The sequence below is a fragment of the Muntiacus reevesi genome, chromosome 1 (assembly GCF_963930625.1).
Source record: "Muntiacus reevesi chromosome 1, mMunRee1.1, whole genome shotgun sequence".
Taxonomy (NCBI): Eukaryota; Metazoa; Chordata; class Mammalia; order Artiodactyla; family Cervidae; genus Muntiacus; species Muntiacus reevesi.
Window position 1 is genome coordinate 269,240,753 of NC_089249.1, and position 27,908 is coordinate 269,268,660.

At 41.6% G+C, this 27,908-nt stretch overlaps 1 protein-coding gene across 5 annotated transcripts in view; it reads right to left on the bottom strand.

Moving 5' to 3' along the window:
- The window catches only part of ARB2A (ARB2 cotranscriptional regulator A), a 390,660-nt gene that overhangs the window by 102,058 nt on the left and 260,694 nt on the right, over positions 1 to 27,908 (bottom strand). For 4 of the 5 annotated variants that reach the window (XM_065911417.1, XM_065910862.1, XM_065908427.1 and 1 more), the window contains one exon: positions 27,377 to 27,461. In XM_065911417.1, the coding sequence (XP_065767489.1) occupies positions 27,377 to 27,461 (85 nt within the window). Of the gene's footprint in view, positions 1 to 17,276; positions 17,300 to 27,376; positions 27,462 to 27,908 lie in introns of those variants that run through there. The other variant, XM_065910054.1, reaches the window with a different exon arrangement.

The window sequence follows — 27,908 nt, forward strand, 5'->3', positions numbered from 1 at the left end:
AAAATCTGCTCCCTTACATAGTTGTCAGTTGACAGCTAAGGAAGCAAACTTTGTAACTGCCTTTCAGTTATTACAATTCCAAAAGTCTTTTCCCAATATCAGATAGGAAGTTTTCTAGCAACTGAGATGACAGCCTTTACTTTTTTTGTTCTTTCATTTTTTTAGTTTTGGCTAACAGTCAATGAGCACTTAATATGTAAAACTTCCTAAGATGCAAAAGAGTGATTTACGAGCTATAAAAAAATCCCAGACAAGGTACAGTGACAACACAAAGGAGAGAAAAATTATTGGGTGTCTACTGTTTAAGGGAATTCCTAGGGGTTTCTTTTCACATGACCTAACTTTATTTGTTCATCAACTCCCTCATCCTGTGGATTGCTAGACATTATTTCACAGATGAGAAACTGAGGCTGAAAGAAGTAAGTCATTTCAAGCAAGAGATGGTAGGTTATTGAGCTGAGATTTGAACCCAGAAAAGCCTGTCTTCCAAACTATGCCTTAGCTATGGGACTATACTTCCTCTGGCTGAGAATATTTGTTAACAGGTCATTTTTTATCAGAGGCAATATACATGTAACAAGAGAACTATAACTCTAAATCTAAATGAAGACCCCCGATACCTGACACCTCATCATATTTACCATGAGTTGTCATCATGTTTGTTTAATGTTTACACTAACAAATAACTGAATCTAGCTTACATTTTAATTAGGCTGGTATTACAAGCTGAATTGCACCCCATAAAAACTTTATTTAAAGACAGGATCTTTACAAAGATATTTAGGTTAAAATGAGGTCAGAAAGGTAGCCCTAATCTAATGACTGGTGTCCTTCTAAGAGGAGGAAATTTGGACTCAGATATGTACACAGGGGAGACAATGTGAAGAGACAGGGAGAAGGTGGTCATCTGCAAGCCTGAATCAAAGACCCTTCCTTCAGAGCCCCCAGGAGGAAGCCATTCTGCAACACTTTGACTTCAGACTTCTAGCATCCAGAACCATGAAAAAGATAATTTCTATTCTTTAAGCCACCTGAACTGCAGTACTGTGTTATGGCAGCCCAAGCAAACTAATATGTGATATATTAAAACTAATTCTCTTTCAATAAAATGGCATATGATAAGATTTGCCCACTACTCAGTCAATAATATCCAAAGTTTGACAGCTGTTTCAGGGGCATTATCATCCATTCCAAGACAACAATGCAACTTAACACAGTGTATACACCTCCCTGGCCAGGGCACAGAATTCTAAAAGAAGAAGAGGACTAATTATTAAACAGAGTTGGACTATAAAGAAAGCTGAGCGCCGAAGAATTGATGCTTTTGAACTGTGGTGTTGGAGAAGACTCTTGAGAGTCCCTTGGACTGCAAGGAGATCCAACCAGTCCATCCTAAAGGGAATCAGTCCTGAATATTCACTGGAAGGACTGATGCTGAAGCTGAAACTACAATATTTTGGCCACCTGATGCGAAGAGTTGATTCATTGGAAAAGACCCTGATGCTGGGAGGAATTGGGGGCAGAAGGAGAAGGGGACAACAGAGGATGAGATGGTTGGATGGCATCACTGACTCAATGAACATGAGTCTGAGTAAACTCTGGGAGTTGGTGATGGACAGGGAAGCCTGGCGTGCTGCAGTCCATGGGGTTGCAGAGTCAGACACGGCTGAGCAACTGAACTGAACTGATAGCTACTCCTTTGGAAAAGAAGAAATGATATGTTAAACAGGTTGCATAGATTTAGAAGAGAACACTGATTTTAAATCAATGGAAGGCCTCAATTTTTCCTTTTCTGAACATAGTCTTTGGCAGGCAGTCAATAGAAAAATCAATAGCGATAAGTAATGCTGGTGTGTATTTAGAATTTTGTTGGAAGCTGGGGGAAGGAAACCTAAGAAACTCAAGTTCAATGCCAAAGCAGCTGATTTTGCCACTGGCAGAAATCACAGCAGGGATCATAGCTAAAGAGTGAGGTGGTAGACCAGCAGCCCAACATACCAATCTGCTAGGTTGTTTTCTGGAGGAAGCCTCTTGGGTAAACCAGTCTCCCAAAGCTTCCTGTCACATTTCTCTTCACTGGTTGTAATCATGATAGTACTAACACCTTGTTTTATGATTTTACTGGGTATTGGGGTAGATTTACTTCATGACAGATCATCTTTCAATTGGCTGGGGCTATAATCACAGGAACTGACCCTGCCTTCAAATCTAACAATCCATAGATCTCGTTTGGCTTCTTCAAACATGACAAGCAGGGAGAATTCTACTGTGATACACAGGATTTTGGCATTTTCAAATGCTTTTTAAAATTGCAAAGTAAACATTCAGAAACATGAAAATGATCTGGGCTTATATTCTAAATATAGGTTAACTACACTGAGGTATATAAACATACTAATTGTAATTGTAAATTACCACGTTGTACAGGAAAACAGACATATGGCAGGTGTCTTCACTCACTGAGCTACACTACAGTTCTTTAACATTAACGGGCATCTGATTAGGGAAAAAATCTAATTTTTTAGCAATGCCTTTCTAACTGATATGTTCCAATAATCCATCATTTAGAGAACTGCCTTCCTTTTCTTTTACAGAAACTACAAAACTGAGTAAGAATGAAAAGGCCAGATTTATTATTCTAAAATATTGCTTTATAATGAGAAAGAAAGACTAGAAGAATGCATATTTTTAGGAATTCTAGATTTTCTGGAATCTTCATTTAGAAATACTCCCTGGGTTTTTAAATTGTACAATACATACAGCAAATTAAAAAAAAATCACCAGTAATATCTATTATATTTCCCTGTATGTATGTATTAACATACCTTTTCTGTAAAAAATAAAAGAATGACATCATAGAGTTTAACAAACTGTTCTGTCTCATTTAATAATCTTTTCTGAACTGTTTGTCAATTTTCACCATGTATGGTATTCCTTTTTTACTTAACTCTTTGCTGAACATTAAGTTGTTTCTAATTTTTGTTGTTAAAATAAAAAAAAAATGCTCTGTGATGGTCATCTTTATCACTACATTTTTACACACATCTCTAATGGTCATGTATGGATGGATGTGACAGTTGGACTGTGAAGAAAGCTGAGTGCCGAAAAATTGATGCTTTTGAACTATGGTGTTGGAGAAGACTCTTGAGAGTCCCTTGGACTGCAAGGAGATCCAACCAGTCCATCCTAAAGGGAATCAGTCCTGGGTGTTCAGTGCAAGGACTGATGCTGAAGCTGAAACTTCAATACTTTGGACACCTCATGCGCAGAGTTGATTCATTGGAAAAGACCCTGATGCTGGGAGGGATTGGGGGCAGGAGGAGAAGAGGACAACAGAGGATGAGATGGCTGGATGGCATCACCGACTCGATGGACATGAGTTTGAGTAAACTCCGGGAGTTGGTGATGGACAGGGAGGCCTGGCGTGTTGCGATTCATGGGGTTGCAAAGAGTCAGACACGACTGAGTGACTGAACTGAACTGAACAATATTTTCTTAAAAACAGTCTTAACAGTTGAAATGATAGATCAAAGGGAAAGCACATTTTAAACATTTCCCATACGAATTACTCAACAGTCTTTTATGAAGGTTGTACCAGCTTACACAACCACAGATGGACTTGCTAAATACTTGTTTCTGTTACTTTGTTCATCATGACCACAACACTGTGTTCAAATTATTGTAGTTTCATAACATCTGGTAAGAAAAGGTCCTAACTCCTTACCTTCAAAAATTCCTTTTCTTTCCCTTTTTTCAGTTTAGAATCACTTTGTCAAGTAATATTCCCATGTTTCACTAGGATTTTATTGGAATGAAATTGCAGTTTTCATTGTAAAAACATTTTTCTACATAGATAAAACAATTTTGCACCTAAAAGGACTTCATAAATGAATTCTGCCAAGGAAGCTAGTACTTTTAATAAGAAAGACTATTTCTAGAAGAAAGTCATAAATAAAAGTGGTTATTCTAAAAAATAAATTCTTAGGATACAGTTTTAGTATAATAAACAATGATGCATAGTTCATACATTTTTAAAATATGAAATTACAGAAAACGATTAGATGCTACTTTAAGAGCAGGATAATGTTTTGGACTAAGGATCTCCTAACATCTCAGGTTTTCTTAGACAAGAGGTAGGAAAACCTCTAGGGAAGGGAGAGATTGATTTTTATGATAGGAATCTAATTAAAGTGCCAAGGATTGATAAAAGCATAAAAACAATACTCAATACATTATTTGGTATGGATTTGAAAGACTTACGTAAGAAGTGATTCAGAGTATTTTTCTTACTGTACTGAGCTAGAGACACCCAGAAAATACAGACTCGAAGAAAAGCAGGAATTACCTATTAGTTTTCAAGGGAAAACTCTTAAAAATAAGATGGTCAACGGGAAGGTGTTTCTTAAATTCTAAAATTGTAGATCTACACAGAGTCATGGTATCCACTGAAAATGTGCTGAAGGCTACCATCACCATTTGAAGAAAATGCACATATGTACAGAGGTGATTTAAGATGTACCACTGAAAAAGCCACAGGGAGTGTGGGATCAACTACCACAAATCTCCTCTAAAAAGCATTTCTGAGCTCAAAAGAAAGTAAGGGGAATTCCCAGGGAATAAGCCAAACGTAGCTGAAAAGTGAATTAGAGAAAAAAAAAAAACACATCTTTCAAGAAAGCGGGGAGAACAAGCTGACTTCTGTGTTTCATCATGGGTTCCGGGCAGGCGCTGTGCGCTCTTTCCTACCACATCCTCAAACCTTCCCCTGGAGGCAACAATCATCCTGGACTGTTTACTCAAAGTTCTGCTTGGTTTTGCTAGAAATGATACACTGACGTAGTCTTCTGTGACGTGAACTTTTCGCTTAACGTTATATTCATAAGAATATGTTTACTGATAACCACTAGGAGTAAGAGTCACAATTACTTTTCAGTTAGTAAAAAAAAGAGAGAAACAAAATCTAAATCCACCTGTGTATTGTAATGTACCTTAAAGCCAAGGCCGGGAAACACACAAAGCAGCGATAAGCTTCACCCTCATCTTTCTCAATTCTTCTAAATGGCTCCCACTCCCCTCCCTTATGTATTCTTATGTATTGTTTTTTTCAGACAATTGATGGAGCACTTCATGCTAATCGCCTTGAAATGAACCCCAGAGACCGTGTCCCCAGGCCGGCCCTGACCAGGAATAGGGCCCCTCAGCTGGAAAGACTGGGGAGGTGCAGGATGGTGGCTGGGGCGGAGAGGAGGGTTCCTCCCGTGGGAAATGGTGCAGAGCGGTACGAACGTGCAGAATGGGGTACCCCCCAGTTGGGGGGGAGTCAAAATGGAGTCCTGAGGTCAGGGAAAAGCACACTGGCCTCCCTGGGAACGGAGGCCCGGCAGCAGGGAGAAATCGGGGCTTGGCCAACTGCCCATCTCGCTCCAGTTAGAACCAAATTCTGACCCAGTCCTTCTACAGCCGGAGCTGCCCAGTGACAATCTGCTGGGGTGCGGGCTTTGGCCACTGTAGGCAGTGTTTCTCCAGGCTGTTTCCAACGCGCCCGTCTGCATTTCGAGGATCATCTTTATTTTGCAGAAGCCCAGAAGGTTCTCAGTGTCCACTTTGCTCCAGCCACATTTTCAGCAGTGGCCACAGCTTCCACGTGTTGGCGAGGCTCAGCGGCTGGGCCTCCAAGCGGTAGATGGTCCTCTGGCTCAGCACTTTTCCAAACACAGCCCCCACAGTGAACCCCACGTGCGCCTGCGGGTACCCCAGGGTCTTTCCTCTTCTGCCTCAGCCCCTTGGCCAGCTGCCCCATCTCTTTCTCTGTGGCCAGAGGTCTTCTGGCAGCGCCGGGGTCTGGACACACTGCCGGGGGCCATGTAGAGCCCGGGGAGGGCGCCCGTGCCCCTGGGAGAGCTTGGGAACCAGGCCCCTACCTCGCCAGCTCCGAACTGGGGCCCACAAAGTACCATCCCGCCCTGGAATTCGTATGGCGGGAGTGCTGGAGAAAGCCCCCATCCTTCAGGACCTGGGCACATCCCCGCCTGACCCCCGGCAGGACCATCACCTGGTGGGGCCCGCCTGGGCGCTCAACCAGATTGGGGTGTCAACCTGCCCCCTGCACTGGTCCCGCTGAGCCCATTCCCACCACCGGCCACCATGGGAAAGTTTGAGGGCCTGTGTCTCCGGCCACAGATGTAAGGCCACTCCAGAGTAGGGAGTCTGGTAGGAACTGACGGCTCTGGAGGATTCTGAACAAGCCACCAGACTCGCCCTGGAGCCTTGTCCTTAGTGGGCTGAGATGGGCAGTACGGGCGGGAGAAGCTGAGGCCAAGGGTATGTATGGGAGATGGCAGGAAATCTGCTAGGTCTTACGGATAATTCCTTGGGCCCCAGGGTTAAGGGAGGAGGTCCCCTATCCTGAACTTTGCTTCCAACTCGCTCCAAAGTGCAAGTCTCTCTCCTGAGCTTTGCAGCCCCAAGCTGTGAGTTTCCACATACACAGAGATCTACGTGTTTCATCTTCCTCCCCTCTGGAGACAGGTCTCTGGGCTGGTCCCACCTGTGGTTCTGTGACACTCTTCATGATACCTTGCTTACCAATATCAGGTTCCCCTCTCCCATTAGGGACCCAAGGATCTTAAAATATTTGTCCCTCCACCATGGTCCCAGCTCCGAGAGCCTGGTTGGAGAAAGTTTAAGGAGGGAGGTGGAAGAGAAGATCAGATCTCAGCTTCCAAGGAGGAGCTCTGGGAAAGGAGTGAGAAGAGTGATCTCGGCTGGACAGTCGTAGCCTTGGACCCGTTCTCTCTCCAACTCAACCACGAGGAGGCTCTACCCTAACCCACATCTACTGATACCGCTCTTGAAGTCATCAGTGACCTTCCAACTGTCCAATCTGATGGCCTTTTAAAAGCCTTCATCTTATTAAATTTCTCTACAGCATCTGACAATGCTGACTACTCTTCTGGCACCTCTGTTTTAAATTTCCATGAAACACTAGTAATAGCCAAATCTGTATTTTGGCCCTAATTTAATTTCCAGGCTGCAATTCCCACTGGCTTCCCAGGTGGCGCTAGTGGTAAAGAACCTGCCTGCCAAGGCAGGGGAGGCAAGAGACTGGGTTTGATCCCTGGGTTGGGACGACTCCCTGGAGAAGGGCAAGGCAACCCACTCCAGTGTTCTTGCCTGGAGAACCCCATGGACGGAGGAGCCTGGTGAACGGCAGCGTTGCAAAGAGTCAGACTCGACTGAACTGACTTAGCACGTGCGCGCGCACACACACACACACACACACACACACACACACACACACACACACACACACACACACTCTCCATTGCCCTTGCAAAGAGTCAGACTCGACTGAACTGACTTAGCACGTGCACACACACACACACACACACACACTCACTCTCCATTGCCCTCAATCAAATCCTTTACATGCGTTTCTAAGCCTGCCTCTCCTCCAGGCTCCCTGAGCTGGTGGATGGTACTGCCACCCACCCAGTCACACAGACTGGAACCCAGGAATTGTTCTCGACCTTTCTCATCCTCTGAAGGACGTGAGTGGGCCTCCTAAAACGGCTGAACTCTACCATCTCCTCTCTAGCTTCCTATTAGCTGTTTTAATTTAGGTCACATAATTCCTCACTTGCAGCATCACAATAATCTTACAGTTGGCTTCTTCCGCATCTCCTTTCAAGGTAATCTTTCATACCTGTGCTAAGTTCCCCCAAATCCAACTAAACAAAAAAACTAATCATGTCATTTTTTTCCCCTCTTCCCCCCCCCCCCCTCCAAAATCTAGCCCCTTTTTCCTAATCAACATGGTGGGAATTCAGATTCCCGAGTATGGAACACAGTGTCTTCCCTCTCTTCCTTTCCCAGTCTCGTCCACCACACTCCCCCAAGCTCTCTGCACCCCATCTTATTCCATCCAAGCTCAGTGAAAACACTTCACTTTGTGATAGAGAGGGCACGCTTTTCGTGGCTATCACGTTTTTCTTCACGCCTCCCCTTCTCTTAGAAACAGCTTCCTGCCTGCCGTTCTCATTCCCTTGTATCGTTCACGATTCTGCTCAAATGCCCTCTCACCAGAGAAGACTTCCCGGACCAGCCTTGGTAAAACGGCACTCCTTTCACTCTCTGCTCCCTTCACTAACCCACTTTTCTTTTAATACCAGCAAGCATTGCTACCTGATCCATACCTCTTTATCCTTCTGTATGCTGTTTGTCTCTCCGCTGCCAAGAGAGCAGGAGCTTTGTCTGGCTCACTGCTGCGTCTACAGGGCCCACAGCTGTGCTTGGCTCAGTAAACGCTTCCTGAATAAATGAAGCATGCTCTGTTTCCAGTCCATCTTTAAGTCACAGTTTAGAGGACACTTTACAGTGAGGATTTCCCCCAGGCACAGTTAGTTACTGCCTTTGTGGTCCCCTCCAGGTGCTCGATATATGTTCTTTACTACGACATTTATCAGTAATTATGTATTTTCATGTTTCTGACTTTCCGACGAGGAACTTAAGGGCATACATGTAGGTGTTATAAAGCCTGGAACATAACAGAACCCCGGGTGATACACTGCTCAATAAACATTTGCTGAGTGAGTGAAGGAAACCTCACTTCTACAATTCTGAGAGGGATGCACATCTCGTTTCAGTTTCACGAGGAGACCCTTGACCCTGCCGGGTGCCTCTCCGTCCTCTCTCCTGTGCTAGAACAAGGCTCTTATGTAGACGGGGTATTAGTACTGTGAAGCTAAACTGAGGTCAACACTACAGAAAATGAGATTGTAGATACGGCCTTGAAGCCATGGGAGAGGGAAACAGAACCAAGAAATCAACTGCCATCTCTACAGGCTGTGTATTTGGTTATTTGTTTAATGCCTGCATCTCTGGTGCAATCCTGGCTAGAATGTATGCTGGTGAAGAGCAAGGTCCTTGTCTGTCTGGCTTATTTACAGATTCTCAGCACTTGGAATTGTACCTGGCACAAAGTGGGCAGTCAAGAGATATGTTTAATGTTAAATAAATGAATCTCAGCAGCATTCACGATGACAAGACTTCCTTAGTTGCCTTAACTCATGTTTTAAGATGATAGTTCACGGAAAACAGTTTGCAGTATACAAAATTTCACTGATACCTATTCTTTCCAAGTATATGTACATGCTGTTTGTTTTTTCTTCAAAATTACAAAGCAACAAGTGTCTGCTAAACACAATGAAAGGCGGAACACAAAGAGAATAAAAGAGAACAATTATATAAATTAAGACTCACATAGTGAAACTAGCCCATTTACGAGAAAGAAAACCACAGGGAAATAGTTCATAATTTGTCTAAAATCAATAGTTGAATAAAAATGTTTTTAGTGAATTGGAAAAAATGAGTCCAATCTAATTTGAGGAAAGCTTCATTATACTAACTGAGTTAAAACATAGTAGCTACAAACATTTACTAAATTAAAAAGTAAGGCAATACGAACCTGATGGGTTTTTTAATTCACTTGGGTACGCTCAAGGCTTTTACTTGGTCTTCATCTGCCATTGTGCCTGTCTCCTTGTTTATGCATATGTGCTGCTACAATTAAAAACTCATATTCTTAAAAGAAGTCTTGATGTCTCCTTAAAAGTATATTTAATGGGCTACAGAAAGGGGGTGATCAGGGGAAAAAAGCAGGAGCGTATTTGGTTGGAACAAAAATAGAGATCAGGGAAGGCAGATGATGGGAATGCCCAAGACAGCCGGCCACTGTTTGGGCTGGGGTGCTTGAGAGGCTAATCCATCACCTTCAACAAACACCAAGGCCTCTGAGTAAGTGATTAGATTACAATGTAAGAATCAGGCTAGTCTTATCCATGGGGAATTATAAAGCCAGGATAGGAAACACATGGTCCCAGGCCCCATGTATTTATAATCTAAATGGAGGAGAAGAGAAACCGTCAGGGGAGCAGGATAGTTAAAGACTTGCCCAAAGAGAAGTTAACACTTTTCTATTGTTAGGATCTTTGGAGTGAAGAGAAATTTAAGTTTTAAGCAAAATACACAAAGCGTCAGGATTTGTGTCTTTAAGTTCCTCTTATCATGTTCCTGCTCAGTCACGTCTCTTTGTGACTCTTTGGACTGTAGCCCGCCAGGCTCTTCCGTCCATGGCATTTTCCAGGCAAGAATACTGGAGTGGGTTGCCCTTTCCTCCTCCAGGGATCTTCCTGACCCAGGGATCGAACCCGCATCTCCTGGGTCTCCTGCATTGGCAGGCGGGTTCTTTACCTACTGAGCAACTGGGGAAGCCCCTTCTTAAGTAGCTTCTATTCTAAGAGGACCAAAGCCAACTGCCAAGGTTATTAATGCTAAGAAGCAAAAAAACAGTGGAGACAAAGTACATCCTTGTAGATCTCAGTTCGCATTTCATCTCTTTGAAAACTTTGCCCATACATTCAGGACCACAGTGAGCTCAGGGCTCTCCTCTTTGAACTTGGTACCTTTCCACTCAGATACACTGGCTGCTTTAAAGTCAGTTGGGGTTTCCTGTCTTAGCTCCCACCCAGGAAATATGGAACCTCCCGAAGGACATTTATTTTGTACTTATATGCCAAATATATGTGCCAATACATGAGCGATCCGCAGCACCCCAGGGATGGTTAAGTGCCTCAAAGCACCTGGCTATGAGGGAGGTCCAGATTTGACCTGCGTCATCCTGTTGAGCAGCTGTCTTGTGAACAAGAAGGTGATCCTTGCTTCGGCATCTCTCCAAATGCATCACCCCAGAGCTGCTCATGCTCCAGACGGAGGACAGGCCTTTGCTCAAAAATATGTGAGGGGTTTCATTGATCTAGCAGAGGCTCCAAAACAAAACTTCTTGAATGCAATTACATCAGCAGAGCACATCAGAAGATCTAAGAATAACGTACAGGTCAGACAGAGAGGGCCAGGCAGACTAGACGGTGCCAGTTTTATAGTTCTTCCCATTCTGCAGGTATCCTGATAACTGCGCATTGACCAGGCGTCAGTGTATGAAGGGACTGTCAGCAGAAGGGCAGGTTTAGGTCCCCCAAAATGACATTAGTCAAGGAGTGAGTGTGTGTGTGCTAAGTCGCTTCAATCGTGTCCGACTCTTTGTGACCCCGTGGACTGTAGCCTGCCAGGATCCTCTGTCCATGGGATTCTCCAGGCAAGAATACTGGAATGGGTTGCCATGCCCTCCTCCAGAGGATCTTCCCGACCCAGGGATTGAACCTGCATCTCTTGACCACTAGCGCCACCTGGAAAGCCCATTAGTTAAAGAGAAAAAAGGCAAAGGCAGGAGACAATATCCAGAGACCCGTCTCTGGGAAGTCCCTCTCTGGACGTAGGAAGAAAAGTCAGAAACCCAGGAGAACTGACAGCCGTCCAGTAAGGAAAGATGCCTGCCACCCTACAGAGAGAGTTACCACCACACATCCCAATTTAGCTCACTGAAACTGCCTCAAATTACACTGAAGCGACTACCCCGTCAATTCTCTATGTGGATTTTCAAGTAGAAAACTATGTAAGACAAAGTGAGACATGGGAGATAAGTGAGGCAGGTAAGAAAAACAGATGCATGAAGGTGAGGTACCCGCAGAAAGAACACAAAGCAATAACAACATGGAGAAAGTGAATCACATCAACGTAGTCACTGGGAAGAATCATTTATTCTCCATGAGATAAGTTTACTTACTTCATTTATTTACTCTATGAGATAAATTCACAAAATGGATTATGACAGCACTGTTTTTCAAAGGAGATCAGAGAGGACAGGAACAAGGGTGAAAGGACAGCCACCTGTGGGTAACAAGATTCTAGAGAAAAACTAGAATGCAGTGGGTTGCCAGCGTAGATTCTCCTTGACTTTCTTAATTTCTGATGAAGGTGAAGGACTTGTTGTTGTTGTTGTTTTACTTCATTTTGTTGCTTTTCTTTCTGTTATTGTAAAAAGTAAGTCTGTCGTGATATAACTGCAGCCTAGAAGTAACAGTTCATGACACAAATATGATACAACCACGTAGTCAGAGACTACAAGGAGATTTAGAGCATGGGGAGAAAAAAAAGTTCCAGTTTATTCTGTAGATCTGTGATACTCGTGAGCTCTGGACTTCCCGTGCTCTACAAGAGTATTAAGGATAAAACCCTGTAGCCTTCCCCTGAAGTCTTGAAGAATTTAAAATATCTGTAGGAGGCAGGAAGAGCAGCGGAGCTGAGCAGGCTGAGCCGAAGGGCATTATGTGGATGAGTCAGGTATACTCAAAGATAGTCACAAGCAGGTAAAGTTTCCAGGTTCCTGTTGTGCCGAGAAGGATTTAAACAAACTTTTCAGCTGAGTATGTCACTGTTACAGAAGAAAGGCTTTAAGGATGGTCTCACATTGATGATTCTAGTCAGGGTGCAGTCACTGTCTTCTGCATCAGATTTGTACTCTGCTTACACTTTTAAGTAAGAGATACACAACTGGTTTAGGGCTTCCCCAGTGGCTCAGCGGTAAAGAATCTGCCTGCGATGCAGGAGACGCAGGAGACGTGGGTTCTACCCCTGAGTCGGGAAGATCCCTCGGAGAAGGGCATGGCAACTCACTCCAGCATTCTTGTTGGGAAAATCCCACGGACAGAGGAGCCTACTGGGCTATGGTTCATGGGGTCGCAAAGGGTCGAACACAGCTGAAGCAACTGAGCATGCACATAGCTTGTTTAGAGAAAAAATGTTCTCTTACACTGCACAGCAAAATACACCTAACAGAAGTGACGGCTTATGAACAATGAAACCAGTAATTCAGGTTGTGACACGGGCTCAGAGGAGTGAGTGAGAAGTAGAAGGGAGTTTGTTTACAGGACTCAACTCTTTCAGGGGCTGCGAAAATTTCTTTTTTCTTAAGGAGATTCCAAATTGACTGACTTTGGTGCCATCACCATCGTAAGCTCAGGGTCTCTCTGTGAATGTCCCTGAAATCTCCCTAGGAAACCAAGCAGAACGGTAGAATTTCTTGTAATAATGTAAATTCAAGAAAGACTTTTATCTTTCATGACTGACACAAACGCAGATGAAGCACAAAGAAGAAACCAATGAATTTATAGACGCTTCTCATAAGGATATGTTCTAGGGCAGGGCTTACCTCGTAGCTCAGTTGGTAAAGAGTCTGCCTGCAATGCAGGAGACCCGGGTTCGATTCCTGGGTGGGGAAGATCCCCTGGAGAAGGGAAAGGCAACCCACTCCAGTATTCTTGCCTGGACAGAGGAGCCTGGCGGGCTGCAGTCCGTGGGGTCGCAAGGAGCCGGACACGACTGAGCGACTAAGCACACAGCACAGACGGGCAGCCGTGGTCTGGGAGGAGGCCCGCGCGTTAAAGCACCGACGGGCTTTCAGGGGAGCTACAGAATCCCGTGCCTAGCGGGGAGGAGAGGGAAGGGAAAGGTCAGCGGGAAATGGAAATAGACTAGAAGAGCGAAGAAACAGGGAGGGTGCTGAAGAGTCGGAAAACGGAGGCCTTTAAAGACTGTAGTTGTGTAAAGGATGTGCTGGGAAGTTTTGAGTCATGGTGAAACATGACCAGAGTCAGGACTTAGATAATCTAGGAACCAGAAGGACGGGAGCAGGAGAGAAATGACAGAAAGCTTTAATTCTCAAATACTCGAGAGTAAAGAACAACTTTTCTAAAACTACTGTACTTAATTGTTGGATAAAATAATTTCTAATAACAATAGGAAGTTCTTGCTTTTGCGCAGTACTGTGGGCCTACACAGAGGACCAGACAAGCTGAAGCCAGGCAAGGTGATCATAATAATCAATGAAAACAAAAACACTGTGGTTGTTCCATAATCTTTGAATTTTTTTTTGTCATAACACTAAAATTCCTCTGAAACCAGGTGAAGTGATCACAATAATCAATGAGAAAAAAAGAAACACCAAAAAACTGTGGTTGTTCCATAATCTTTGAATTTTTTTTTTATCATAACACTAAAAATCCTCTTCCTGTCAGCTAAAAATCAATAGGGTAGGGGAATAAAAAAAAAGAGTAAGATATTGTACTTAATACATTGCATCTCAAAAACAAAACACTGACAATTAAGACACTTTATTTCTTTGTAAAAAAACTTACTGAGAATAGTTTGTAAGTCTGAATAGTGCTTTCTTCCTTGTCACCCAACTTATACAGTTCAAGCAAATCTTTTCTGTGCCTTGGCGAACTGTCACACTCCGAGTGTGGAGCAGCTTCCAACATTTTATCCTTCACTCTTCCAATGTCATGAAATATCTCTGAGGGTTCATTTGATGTGAAGTGTTTCTCTGCCAGTATCACTTCCTCTGGGACATCTTCATCTTTTCATCACAGTGCTTTCCAATTGCACTTCCAGCATTTTATGTCTTTGCTTCACTTTCATCCCCGTTGGCCAGATCTCTCTTCTGACCATCCGTTTTTGTAAATACAGAGAGTGCTACTGTGTATGAACTGAATAACAGATATGCAGTGCTCAGTCAGTGACGGATTTTTCTTTAAAAAGTGATATGATTGGGAATGGACCATGATGTGCATCTGTTACTTGCATCTATATTTGTACTTAATGCAGTTATTAATAGTTAATAGATTATGGTAAGTGAAATTCTGAACCTTATTTTGGGGGTTTGGTGTTATTTCATTAAACTATGGTAACTGAAATTTGTGTGTATTTGAACCACGCAAAGTGAGGACACCATGCATTCATTGAGTCGTGACTATGTGTCAGGTACTATTTTAACAGTCCTGGAAAGATTATTTTACTTAAGTCTGGCCATAACCTGATGAGACTGTACTAGTATGATCTTCACTTTATAGACAGTATGACTATAGATCTTCATCTGGCCATGAAATAGAATTAATTCTCCACACATCTGGGAGAATACAAATTTCTCACACACATGTTAAATCCAAAGCTCTTCTCCATAAATACTGACACCACCACTAAAGAATTTTGAAATGACAAATAACACATCCATTTGAAACACAGAGCCAAAGTCAGGGTCTCATAATAGCAGGGAAGAAAGACAGACACTTTGAAAAGATGCTGTGGGTCTTAGATACTTGTGGACTTACCATTTAATAAAGGAGGGTATCACGAAACTAAGATTTACTCTTGGGTGCCTGAAGGAGTTCCTAGGTCCTTAACCTTCCTCTCCACCTCACATATTTCCACGATCAACTTCTGATTAGGAATAAAAAGAATCCTTGAAGGGCAAGAGTCATATGCAGCGATCTTTAGAGTCTAGACTAGTGCCGAGTACCCATTAAGTGCTCAAAAAATCTTTGCAGAATTAAGGAGTGAATATTTACAGTTAGTTTTTTACCCCAAGAGAACCAAGAATAACTCATAGTTGAAGTAAGACATGGAATTAGGCTCTAATTTTAAGGGGAAATAATTAAATCAATAACTAATTGGTTAAAAAAATTAAGTTTGGCTTTTCTAAAATTTAAGTTTTGTTGCCTGTGTTGATTTTGCATGCTTGATATTATTTCTGAAGAAAAGCAAAACCAAATAATGCTGAGGGATTAATACTTCAAAAGAGAAGTGCTGTAAAAATCTAAACTACAATGGTTATGGAAAACTATACTTTTTATTATAAAATTCAAACCACACATCATGTAGTTCCACAAATAGCTTTCCCACATATTGGTTATGTTTAACCATTTGTATCTGTGGCCTTAAATTAACAATGTCTTATTTTAAATTTAATTACTTTTCTTCTAGAAAGTAAGCAGGAAAGGTGTGGTTCCATTTAGACTCTAAATTTCTTTGAAGGCCATTTATTTAAAATAAAAAATTCCCTTTGCTCTTTTAAAATGTCTGAAACTAGCTAAAAACAAAAGAATCTCTAAGCCATTATTGATTTTAGAAGGTTATTAGAAAATTTCAATTTATCATTTTTTACACAAGTCTCAATTTTAAAGATCATCGCTATAAACAAAGTTTAAAATGAAGCATATGTTTATTTGCTCCAATTTTAAACAAGCAACTTCTGTAATACTTTAGAAATTAAGAAATCATGTAAAACAACTGAATTTTGTCAAGGGTTGTACCGTAAGATTATTCAAAACATGTATAAACTAGCTGGTACATGATGTCTCAATTGGTAGAACATATTAAATACTTGGGGTGAAATATGTATGGTTGAAGGGGACATTACAATAGAGATAATAATGGTGGAACTACTACAACCAATTCTCAAAGAATATTTAGATATCATATATCAGTTAAATCAGTATTAATACCTAAATCTGGAGTCACTGATCAAATTATCTTTCAAAGATTTTTCATTAAATAGGACTATTTTCCTTTAAAGAAGGACTATAGTTTAAGAACTATGATGAAAAAAAACATAAAAAAAAAACATAGCCCTGATTTAAAGTGCTGATAACATAGAACATCTTAGGTTTTTTTGACCTATCTCTGGTGCCTAACATTCACTTTGAATTTTCTTTTCAGTAACAGAGACCATTTAATTTTGAAGTTCTGAATCACACTACTAGAAAGCAATGCAGTTTCTCTGAAGGGGTATGTTTGGTGGGGGGTGTATTTCTGCCAGTAGACAGATCTACTGCTGGTGACTCGATGTCCGTCTGTGACAAGCAGAGCAGGCAGGCAGGAAGGGTGGAGATGGGAGGGCCTTATCGCATGGCTGGTCAAAGAGAAGGTGAAGGGCAGTGGACGTGGGGAAAACACTCAGGTCAGGAAGGGGCAGGCAGAGACGGCGGGCTGGGCCAGATGAGATTCCACAGGCTGAGGACAAAGAGCCTCTGGGTGGGGGAGACTGAAGCCAGGGAGACACAGAAGACAGAAATTATAAGAGCCACACACGGGGACTAAACCAGACGACAGAGGGAGAGTCAGAGGTGATATGCAGACCCAGCGCGACCATGCAGAGCAGTGACCCAGACAGATGACAGAGGGGAGGAGAAAAAGAGGACAAGAGAAACACAGACAGCCATGCAGGGGACATCAATGCTTAACACACGGTAAAAGGATGGAGATTTCTGTCTTAGGCGTCACTGGTCCCAACTTACTTTTCCAACAATTAGGGGACATAGCACTAAGACCCATGAGACACCGTTGCGGGGACTGTAAAAACATTCTCTCTCGCAGATTAATTTACAACTTACACAAGTTTCAAGTACAGATATAAATTCATATTATTTGGTTATTTATCCACAAGCATTCCAAAATAATTAGTTAAAATCTTTTTATCTTTTAAGGGAAAAGTTAGCTCAGTAAAAGGAGACTTGTCACCTTTACTGCCAGATTCTTTGATGAATTTTTCACAAATTGGTTCAGAAAGCTGTAAAAAAAAAATGGTGGCTATTTTTAATTTTTTTTTTAAAGTGAGATTTCTTGAGTGAAACTACCTATATTCACTGTGACTACTTGAAAACTGAAAAAGCCAAAGTCACAGGATAATACTGGACCTGATTAAGTGTGCATATATATATTTATACATTTATTTAGATTATTTAAAATGATTCACTAATCAGTTATTTTCCCAAAGTTCCAGATTTCAGCTAATTACAATGAATGATTCACTGAAAACACAAGAATTTCTAGGGTCAACTTTTAGAACACTCATCCCTAATATTAACTAATAATTATAAGGTAGCATAGAACAATGAATAAGGAAACCAACCTATGAATAACAGCTATAAGGCAAATTCCACAGTAAAGAACAAAAACTGCCTGAAAAGTGCTATTTAGTTAATGAAAACATCACTTAAAGAATTAGAATGTATAGCCTTTGAAAGGAAGGAGGCAGAGTGCTAGAATTCTTGAGCAGTACACGTAGTCAAAAGTGGAAGAGTCTCACATGTGCTAGTATGTCTCGAATTTTAAAGGCAGTTTATAAGACAAAGTATAGATTTTTCAAAAACCTACTTAATTTGAGCTATGTCTAAAAACATATTAGACAGCTCAGTGCGTCTACACATCCAGAATGATACCACATTCTAGAAGCAATTACGGTTGACTTTTCATTGCTATCTTTAGAAGGAAGTGGTTAGTCACTAACAAAGAAAAGATAGAACTCCTTAGTGTCATTTCCTCAACACGCATTTTCGGCAATAAAGTGAAGTGAATATTTAGCAAATATTCAGTAATTTAAGTCAGTGTAAATAGTCTGGATCATCTAAGCAAAGAAAAATTGGGGTTTCATTAGCAGGTTTTCTACAATTCAAATTTGCCTAGAAATTGCTAATCTTCTATGTCCTGTCCCAGCAGGGAAATGGGGTTTGACAGGTAACATGTTATTTAATGGTCCCTTTCTACATCTAGAATAAGACAGGATCATCTAAATACAGTAAGTCTTCAAGCTTAATTCTAATCTCTTAAGACATCCACTATGGTTCTTTCCCCCTCACCCTTTACTTCTTCCTTTTTTACCATTTATCCTGTTACCTTTCTAAATTTTGAGGTACCTAGGTTTATATCTACTGTTCTAAGTAAGGTGAAATAATAAATAAAGGCTATCTCAAGCCATTGCAAGGGTGAGAACAAATGAGATGGATACAAGTTTGCAGAGGGAATATATGGACAAGAATCAGACGTCTAGACCACACAGTTTTAATGAATCTGGGTTCAGGTATCTCCTTATTGGTGGGTGGTAAAACCTTTCCATTCTGTGTGCCTGGCACAAAAGGCTCACAGGTACATGGAAATACTGATCCTTTCACCCTTCAGGGGTGAGGTCAGTCAGGAGGGTGACCACTGTCTGTCAACCCCCAGAATGCCATACAAATGTGAAACGTTTCTGTATGCATTGCTTAAGGCAGAGCGGGATAACTTTAATAACTTTCTGATAATTGTGCTTTATGGTTACCATAAACCTCAGAGGACTGGTAAAGGGACCTGATGAGAACATCAGGTTTTCAAGAACTCAGAACAAGAGACTGCCGTGAGGGTATACGAGCAATGATTTCAATGATTTCATTAGCTCAGTAGGTATCCCAAAATCTAGGAAAAGGATCTCTAAAGTTATTAAATAGGCAGGAAAATATGCACTGTCTTTATCAGAGAGGAAAGGCAGAAGATCAGGACTGGAAAGAATGTTCTGGAAAGAATGTTCTGGAAGTGTTATCTTCTCAAAGAGGCCATCCCTGGCCACCTTCCTAACAATTCAAATCTTCCCCTCCACGTACATACACCGCAGGTCTTTTAATCTTGTTTTCTATTCCTCCTACCAATGACCACCATCTAACATATATGTGTGTGCTCAGTCACTCAGCTGTGTCCAACTCTTCGAGATCCCATGGACTGCAGACAGCCAGGCTCCTCTGTCCGTGGAATTCTCCACGCAAAAATACTGGAGTGGGTTGTCATTCCCTTCTCCAGGGGCTCTTCATCTTCCCGACCCAGGGATGGAACCTGTGTCTCCTGCACTGGCAGGCAGATTGTTCACCATTGAGCCACCTGGGAAGCCCATCTAATATATATACTCTCTTTATTTATTCTTTTATTACTGTTTGTCTTCGCTACTAGAACGTAAGCTCTATGTCAGGACTCTCATCTACTGATTCACTGCTGTGTCCTGGCGCCTGGAGCAGTGCTTGGTCCGTGGTGAATTCTTGATGAATGAATGCATGGGGACAGAAAGTAGGTACCCACAGAGGCAGGAGGGGAGCACTCTCAGAGGGAGCTGAGAGTATGCAGGCTTGGGCAGCAGTGTTTTCTTATGCGGAGGTCCAGTTAGGACCACGTGGCAAAGAGTGGCCTGTCAGTCGTGGGCCAGCTGAAGCAAGCTGTGTCTAGACCTGTAAGAAGTCAGGAGATGCCATGCTCTGAAACCCTGTCTGCTTTCAAACATTTCTGCTTTGCTTTCCTTTCACCTGGAAGAATGTCTCCTCATGCACAGTCAAAAATTATATTAGCTATTTTTGGCAAGCAACACACCATACAAGATCATTTCTAATTTCATCTTTTACTGTTACCCTGGTTTCTTTTAGCTTTGTTTCCTGATTTCTGTGTTCTACTGAATATTTGTCTTTTTGACTATTAGTCTTCCTTTTGATTGCTTCATTATATTTTCTATCTTTCTGTGACTATGGTTTCGTGACCCTTATCAATATCACAGAGAACACAGGAAAACATGAATAACTAAGTTATTTGTTGTTTGAAAATAAGAATGGAGACAGGAGAATGAAAGGGAAAATATTTCTGCAAATGCTTTTTCCATTCCTACAGGAATAAAATAATCAGTTGCTTTTTAAATAAATGACAACCTTGAATTCTAAAGTGACTAATGAAAATATATAGCTATATTATATTTTCACAGTACCTTCCTCTTGAAGAACTTAAACTATCCTTGCAGATATTAAAAAATTGTCATTTTAACATTTCATAATATTTATACATGATAATTAAGGCAGATATTTGCTGTTGTCATTTTATAAAAAACGTAAACAACCAAAATGTGGGCTATACAATAAACATATGTCCTATAAACTATTTGTTTCTTTGAATAACAATGCTTCCAATGGGCTCATTTTTACTATTAAGAAATACTAGTAATATAAAAAAGTGGGGGAACCAGTCACTTGGTACATATTCAAGATCCCTCAAATATCCACCATTCACTATATGTTACAATAACTGCAAAGTTAGATTTCACTTTAAGTATAAGATATACTACTGCCAATTCTTAACTGTAGAGTTGTCAAGCACATTTGCTTTCCAAAGGAAAATAAAAACAGTATGACTGTACTGAAAATAATTATCAGTGATATTTTAAGTACAATTAAAAAATTTTACTGTACCTGTGTTTAAAATATATATGCATAGGTAAACAACGTTCATAAAATGGAGCTATTATGAGCAGTAAGTCTATTTTTTTGGGTAAAGGGAAACATATTTAGTAATAAAGGAAAAAATACAGTATTAGATGAGTATGTATTTTTACAGGTAATTTCATTCCTTTGACCATGAAACTTCTAGCCAAAAGATGAAAAGCATATTGCTATAAAACCTCATAAGTTAGAAATCTGGGGAGAAAAAAGGCTTCACTGAATTGAATGGATAGTCTGGACATCCATCATTAACTTGTGGTCAGTACACATTGAAAACTTCAAATAATCTTACCATTACAGTAACAGGATTATTAATCAGAGTTTCAAGTGTTTCAAAGGTGCTTAAACAACATATGCCATTTCTACTTGAATTTCCTGTCATCACCTCCACTATCATTACCTCAATTAAGTAGGTCATAAGACAATTTCATCATTTCTTGTCTGTAACTGATTTCTCCCTCAAGCTCCCTGATGCTTCTGGTAGTGACATTTTCATTATCCCAGTTACTTTTCATTGGAGCTTATCATTGTCGCCCCCCTCCCCACAGCTTCCATATTTGACCCGTTTGTCAACAAGGAGCGCAGATTCTCCCCGCATCATCACTCTCTTACCGGCTCTGTTCCCACTGCCACTACTTCAACCGTGTACACCGGCTTTACTGTCACATCCTGCTGAGTCCATGGCCGCTGGCTTCTTGCTCCTATCTTTTATTCACTTACTAAATTAATCTTTAAAATTCCACTTTTATCATGTCATAAAAATGTCTAACATCTTTTAAGGATTCTTTGAGTAAAACTGCTGATCTTGACAGAAAACCCATTCAATTTTTCTAAGCAGGTACGGAAAATTCTGGGGGTATTGGCCCTAACTCTTCTCTCATTGGATGCAAACTAATGTTTATGCCTGGTCTTTCTAGATGAGGAAACGTGGCTGACTTCATTTTTCTGGGCTCCAAAATCACTGCAGATGGTGACTGCAGCCATGAAATTAAAAGACCCTTACTCCTTGGAAGGAAAGTTACAACCGACCTAGACAGCATATAAAAAAGCAGAGACATTACTTTGCCAACAAAGGTCCGCCTAGTCAAGGCTATGGCTTTTTCAGTAGTCACGTATGGATGTGAGAGTTGGACTATAAAGAAAGCTGAGTGCTGAAGAATTGATGCTTTTGAACTATGGTGTTGAAGAAGACTCTTGAGAGTCCCTTGGACTGCAAGGAGATCCAACCAATCCATCCTAAAGGAGATCCGTCCTGGGTGTTCACTGGAAGGTCTGATGCTGAAGCTGAAACTCCAATACTTTGGCCACCTGATGCAAAGAGCTGACTCATTTGAAAAGACCCCGATGCTGGGAAAGATTGAAGGCAGGAGGAGAAGGGGATGACAGAGGATGAGATGGTTGGATGGCATCACCTACTCGATGGACATGGGTTTGGGTGGACTCCGGGAGTTGGTGATGGACAGGGAGGCCTGGCGTGCTGCGGTTCATGGGGTCGCAAAGAGTCAGACACGGTTGAGCTGAACTTCCCAGGCCGCTCAGTGGTAAGGAATCCGCCTGCTAATGCAGGAGATGTGGGTTCAATCCCTGAGTTGGGAAGATCCCTGAAGAAAGAGATTGCAACCCCCTCTAGTATTCTTGTCTGGAGAATCCCATGGACAGAGGAGCCTGGTGGACTGTAGTCCATGAGGTCGCAAAGAGTCAGACACAACTGAGCACACATGCAGTGCTGATGCCAGGTTCAAAGGCAGTAGAGGGCCTGGAAACAGTTTTTTTTTTTAAAAAACCCTTTTTGGGGTGGGGGGAAAGATATTAATTACACTATCTGCTCTGTCCTAGGGACACAGCAGGACGTTATACTATCTGCATAGCTGGAGACACTGCTATGTTCCAGCTTCCAGAACAGTACCTGGAACATAAGTGCTCAATGAATTTGAGGAATAAATGGATACATGTGCTTCCAACTATCTGAAAGTAGGGTAACTCACACTTTCGTAACTCCTTATTCTCCTAAGTCCAAATGATGTAAAGTGAAGCAGCGACCACCTTAGGGTGCATTTTGCTAACAAGTGCCCCAAAATAATTTGACATAAGGCACAGATGCTCACGGGCACAGTTCACAGCTATGACAATGTGATGCTGGGGTTTGGAGTGTAGTTCCCAGGGAAGGACTGTGGTGGTCCCACACTTGAAGCTCAGGGTCCTTGCTGCCCCTATGATGGCTCCCTGAGAACAAATGCTATTTTTTGCTTTTGCCTTTCTTCCTGAAAGCAAAAATCCTCTTTAGCTTTCTCTCTGTTACTGAAAACAGGTACTAACGCAGGTCTTTTGTAAAAGTGAAGAGGCATAAAGGAAGCTTTCAAAAAGTGGGCGATAACTGTAAACGCTGTGGAGTGCATGTGAAATCGCCTTCTGATTTAAGTCACATTTGTTGGAATAAAAACCCACAAGAAATAGAAGGTTATGGAAAGCAGCAAGCTCTGTTCTAAGAAAAATTTGATCAGAGAAGAGCTGAATAGTATAAGCTTAAGTATAAGCTCAGACAAGAGCTGACGACTTAGTATAAGATCCAATGAGCGTGATAAAGAGGATATCTATCTCTGGTAAACTGTACAGCAAAGTCTAATGAGGTAGTGGAGGAGCAGGGGTTGGAATGAATTGTCTTCACAGAGCTTTAGAGTGCCTTTTTTGAAAGAGCTACTCTTAAACCCTAACATGCCAGAGAAGCAAAGCTTGAGGCTCAAAAAAAATTACGGTTTCTTTCCACTTAGGCTTGAACGACCAGCAGAGTTAAGTTAAGCCTGTTGTTCTACCTACTGCCGTGGAACAAAGCGGCCCCCAAATTCACGGCTTAAGACGATAACACGTTGATCAGTCCCAGCGTCTGCTGGGCCTGGATCTGAGGGTGCCTGAGGTGGACGACTGGCTCTGGGTTTCTCACAAGGCCACAGTGAGAGCGCTGGCTGAGGCTGGTGTCATCTCAAGGCCCAGATCCTCTCCCAGGGTCACCCACGTGGCTGTTGGCAGACGTTAGAGCTGCGCTGGCTCTCGGCCAGAGACGCGGATTCCGTGCCATGTGGGCCTCTGCGTGAGCGCTCACAACGTGGCAGCTGGCTTCCATCGGGGGAGCAGGCAAGAGGATGAGAAAGGGCCTGAGGTTTGCCAACAGTCACGGGTCTTAGCACGTTCCCCATTATCCTTAAGCAGCGGGCTGGAGAGGATGCTGGGAGGACTATTTGAACACTCAGTTATGGGGTCTGTGAGATTTCTGATATCATATCTAGGAATGAGGAGTAGAACTGGGGCTGGCTTCTCTTCTCTCCTCATTACCCTTGGTGTCTACTAGCAAAACTACTGCTTCCCATTCCCATGACTGTAGGCTCCGTTGGTCTAAAGGTTGCATCGGGAGGAATGCTTCCATAAGGTATCACAACAATGACGCCACTGAACTGAAAGTGAAACTGCTATCGTGTACCACTGGACGAACAAGCAATGGAGAGTGCTACTATATTGGCTAGGGGGACTAATCCTGATTACTAAGGAAAACCTGAGTTGCTGCTACACAACGGCAGTAAATAGGGGTATGTCTGCGATGAAGGAAATCCTCCAGGGCACCTGTTAATATTGAACACTGTCTGTGACTAATGTCAACAGAAAACTACAGTGATTAACTCCTGCAGGACTGCTAATAGCTCACACCCTTCAGGAATGAAGATACGGGGCATCCCATCGGGCAAGGGATCATGACCAGTTGAGGTACTTGCTAAAAGCAAAGAGAATATGGAATGAAGGTAGTTATACATACCTGCCACATGACCAGTTGCAAAAAAAATGAAGAAGGTAATGGTTATGAGCATTTCCTCCCTATTTTGATGTGAATATATATAGAAAATATTTTTTGCTTTCTTCTCTCTTATTCCTTATCATCTCATGTAAGACGTGTCAATAGTAATTAGCTTTATCTCTCAGTATTAAATTACAGGATATCAAAGATGAGAAGAATGAACATCATTCAAGGACAAAAAAAGGGCATTGTATCCTCTCTTTTAGCGAGTATTCAGTTGTACACAGGGTAGTTATATCATGTTAGGTGGAAGCAAGACTGCTTTAATGTCTTCATTTGGAGAGTGTCTAGTTTAAGGAGATGTATATGAGTGCCAAGGGGTGCACTGTGGAGGTTCTGCAGTGAGGCATCTTGGCTAGGTTGAACTACAATTCCCAGAATTTCTTTTCAAACTGTACATCTCTGTTTAGGCTGGTACAAAGGGAGACTTCTGTTGGAAATCTGGGGGGTTAAAGTGGAGCAGCAGCCATTTCAAGCTGACACACACTGTTTATCTGCTGGCTCACTCAGTGATTAGCTTCATGACAAAGGGCACTGGCCTCTTCAGGAAGCCATGCCACCAAGGACACAGACATGGACAAGGACTGGCACGGATCGAAGTCCATCCTTGTGGGCTCCAGCTCAGGGTTATGGGTTCCAGCTCATCCTACTCTTCACCCCTTTATATAACATCTTCCTTTAACAGGTGTCTGCTCTGTAGACTCAGCTCTAGCATCACAAGTAAAGGTGACATTCTGATAGATACTGCTCAATCAAATCTGATCCAGTCCTAGGTCAAATCTCTGTAACAAATCCTTTACTGTCTACAGTCTATCCTCATTATTTGTGGATTCCGTGTTTCTGAATTCACCTACTAATTAAAATTTATTTGTAATCAGTACTCATGGTGTTTTGTTATTTGTGGACATGCACATGTGGAAAGTGGTAAAAAAAAAATTTGAGTTGCTCAACAGGCATATTCCTAACTAAGGTCAAACAAGGTCATGCTTTGAATTCTTGATCCAGTTTTGTACTATAAACAATTATCCTGTAAACTACTTAGCGCCCTGTTTTTCACATTGCTGTGCTTTTGTTGATGATTTTGTTCTCTGAAATGGTGTCCAAGTACATGCTGAAGTGTTAAGATAATGATGCATCTTATGCAGAAAGTAAGTCCTATTCGGGCATGAGATAGTGCCGTGGACTGTGAGTTCAACGTTAGTGAGTCAACTATATGTTAAATAAGGCGCCTTCAAACAGAAACACTCATAAAACAAAGTTATATACATTGACTGGTTGATGAAAATGTTGTGACCAGAAGCTCCCAAACCTAATCTTGCATTTTTCTTAGGAGTAATGATTCAGTATTCACTGATTCAGTGTTCTCAGAGACTTCACAAAATATAACCACTGATAATAAAGAGAATATATTGTAATTAATGCACACATGCACACACACACACACACATACACACACACCCGGTGGCATATATATCTTCTACTAGTCTGTTTCTCTGACTGAACCCTGAATGATAGATCTGGAAAGTTTAGTTATAATAATAGTGAAGTTCAGTTCAAGTTTAGGTATTAATGATGGTAAAATTTAGTTATCATGAGTTCTTTACCTAGTAGCTGAACTGTTTTCCAAATTATTTCCTTCAAATACATAAACATGTATTCAACTTTAAGTACTTTGTGATTAGGTATCTCCTATGGTTGTTAAACAGAGCAGTTCAAGAGGAGAAGAGGCCCGCAGAGGATTACATGGTTAGACAGCATCACTGACTCAATGGACATCATTTTGAGCTAACTCCGGGAGACAGTGAAGGACAGGGAAGCCTGCTGTGCTGCAGTTCATGGGGCTGCAAAGAGTCGGACACGACTAAACGAATGAACAACATGTTCAAAACTTCTGCTCATTCTCTGGCACCTATGACCAGCAAACCCATTTCTGTTCTGTATCATAATCAGACACTACTGCTCACTTTGTGTTTATCATAAAAACTGCGAAAGCCCAAACCAGAAAGCAATGAAAAATGTCACTCTTTCTACTGACCTAGAGATGAGGGACTGAAGCACGAACCTTTCAGGTTGGAAGTCAACACCAACCTTAAACGGTGTGGAGCCCACTTGCTCCCTCAGGTGCTCAGCCCGCCACCTCTTTTCTTTCAGTGGACAGGCTGATCTTGCCTGTTCATATTTCCCCATGAAACGGACATCTACTGATTCAGCCAGCCCTTCCTCCTTCGTTGGTGTTTCCTTCTGTCCAGAGTATCGGCCTGCACGTCTTCCTATGATCCAAGTCCCATCTAACACAAAAGGTCTAACCAAGAGTTTTGACATGAAAAATGTCTCTAGACTCTAGGCCACAGCCATCTCTCTTCTCTGAACTCATAGGCTTGACTTCCTACTGGATCACTGAGCTGGTAATTAATCGGAGACAAATGCTATTGAGATGCTGTATGGCTATCCAGTCCTTGTTTTACTTAGGTTTTAATTGTACATCTTGTCTCCCTAAGCTTCAACAGCAACTGTCTATATTACTCTCAGGTTGTTTTCATCTATTCTTCTTCACTGAGTTTGTTGGTAAGCATCTTTAACCACTTAATGCATTTTTGGTAGTGTCAGCCCCATGCCATATGTTACCAATAATTCATTCAGATTCAAGGCAGAACAACACGCTTAATTCATAAAATAGAATACCACATTTCATGAGCATATTTTTTCACCTTAAAAGCATTCCATACATCTCTCAACAAAGACATACCTGCTGAGACTCGGGGACAGTCAGGCAGCATGGACTCCACCGACGTGTCTAACGGTTCTGAGCTAGAGACCCAATTACAACAGTTCTGCAATGTAATAGAAACAATGTTCTGTTGAAACACAATTTAAGGCAAGACCACCTTGTTAGGCTATAGAGATTAATCTATCCAATACAATCAACAATTGGATACAAACTATCCAATACAATCAACAATTGATTGTGTCCAATACAATCTATCCAATACAATCAACAATCAATACAATCAACTCTACCTTTATATACTATAAGAAATCCTCTTATGTAAGCAGTCAGTAATTAAACTTTTTTCAAAAAAAGTGGAAAAAAGTTTATCTTCTACAATTTAGCAAATTATCTGTCCTGATATTAAGAAGACATGTAATCTTTTGTGAACCATGATGCAATATACTTATAAAACAAGTTTAGTATTTTAATTAAACAAAAATTGAAAAGGGTGTCTAGTTTTAGTTTTTAGATGAAAATAAATATATTAATTTGAACATGTAAAAAACAG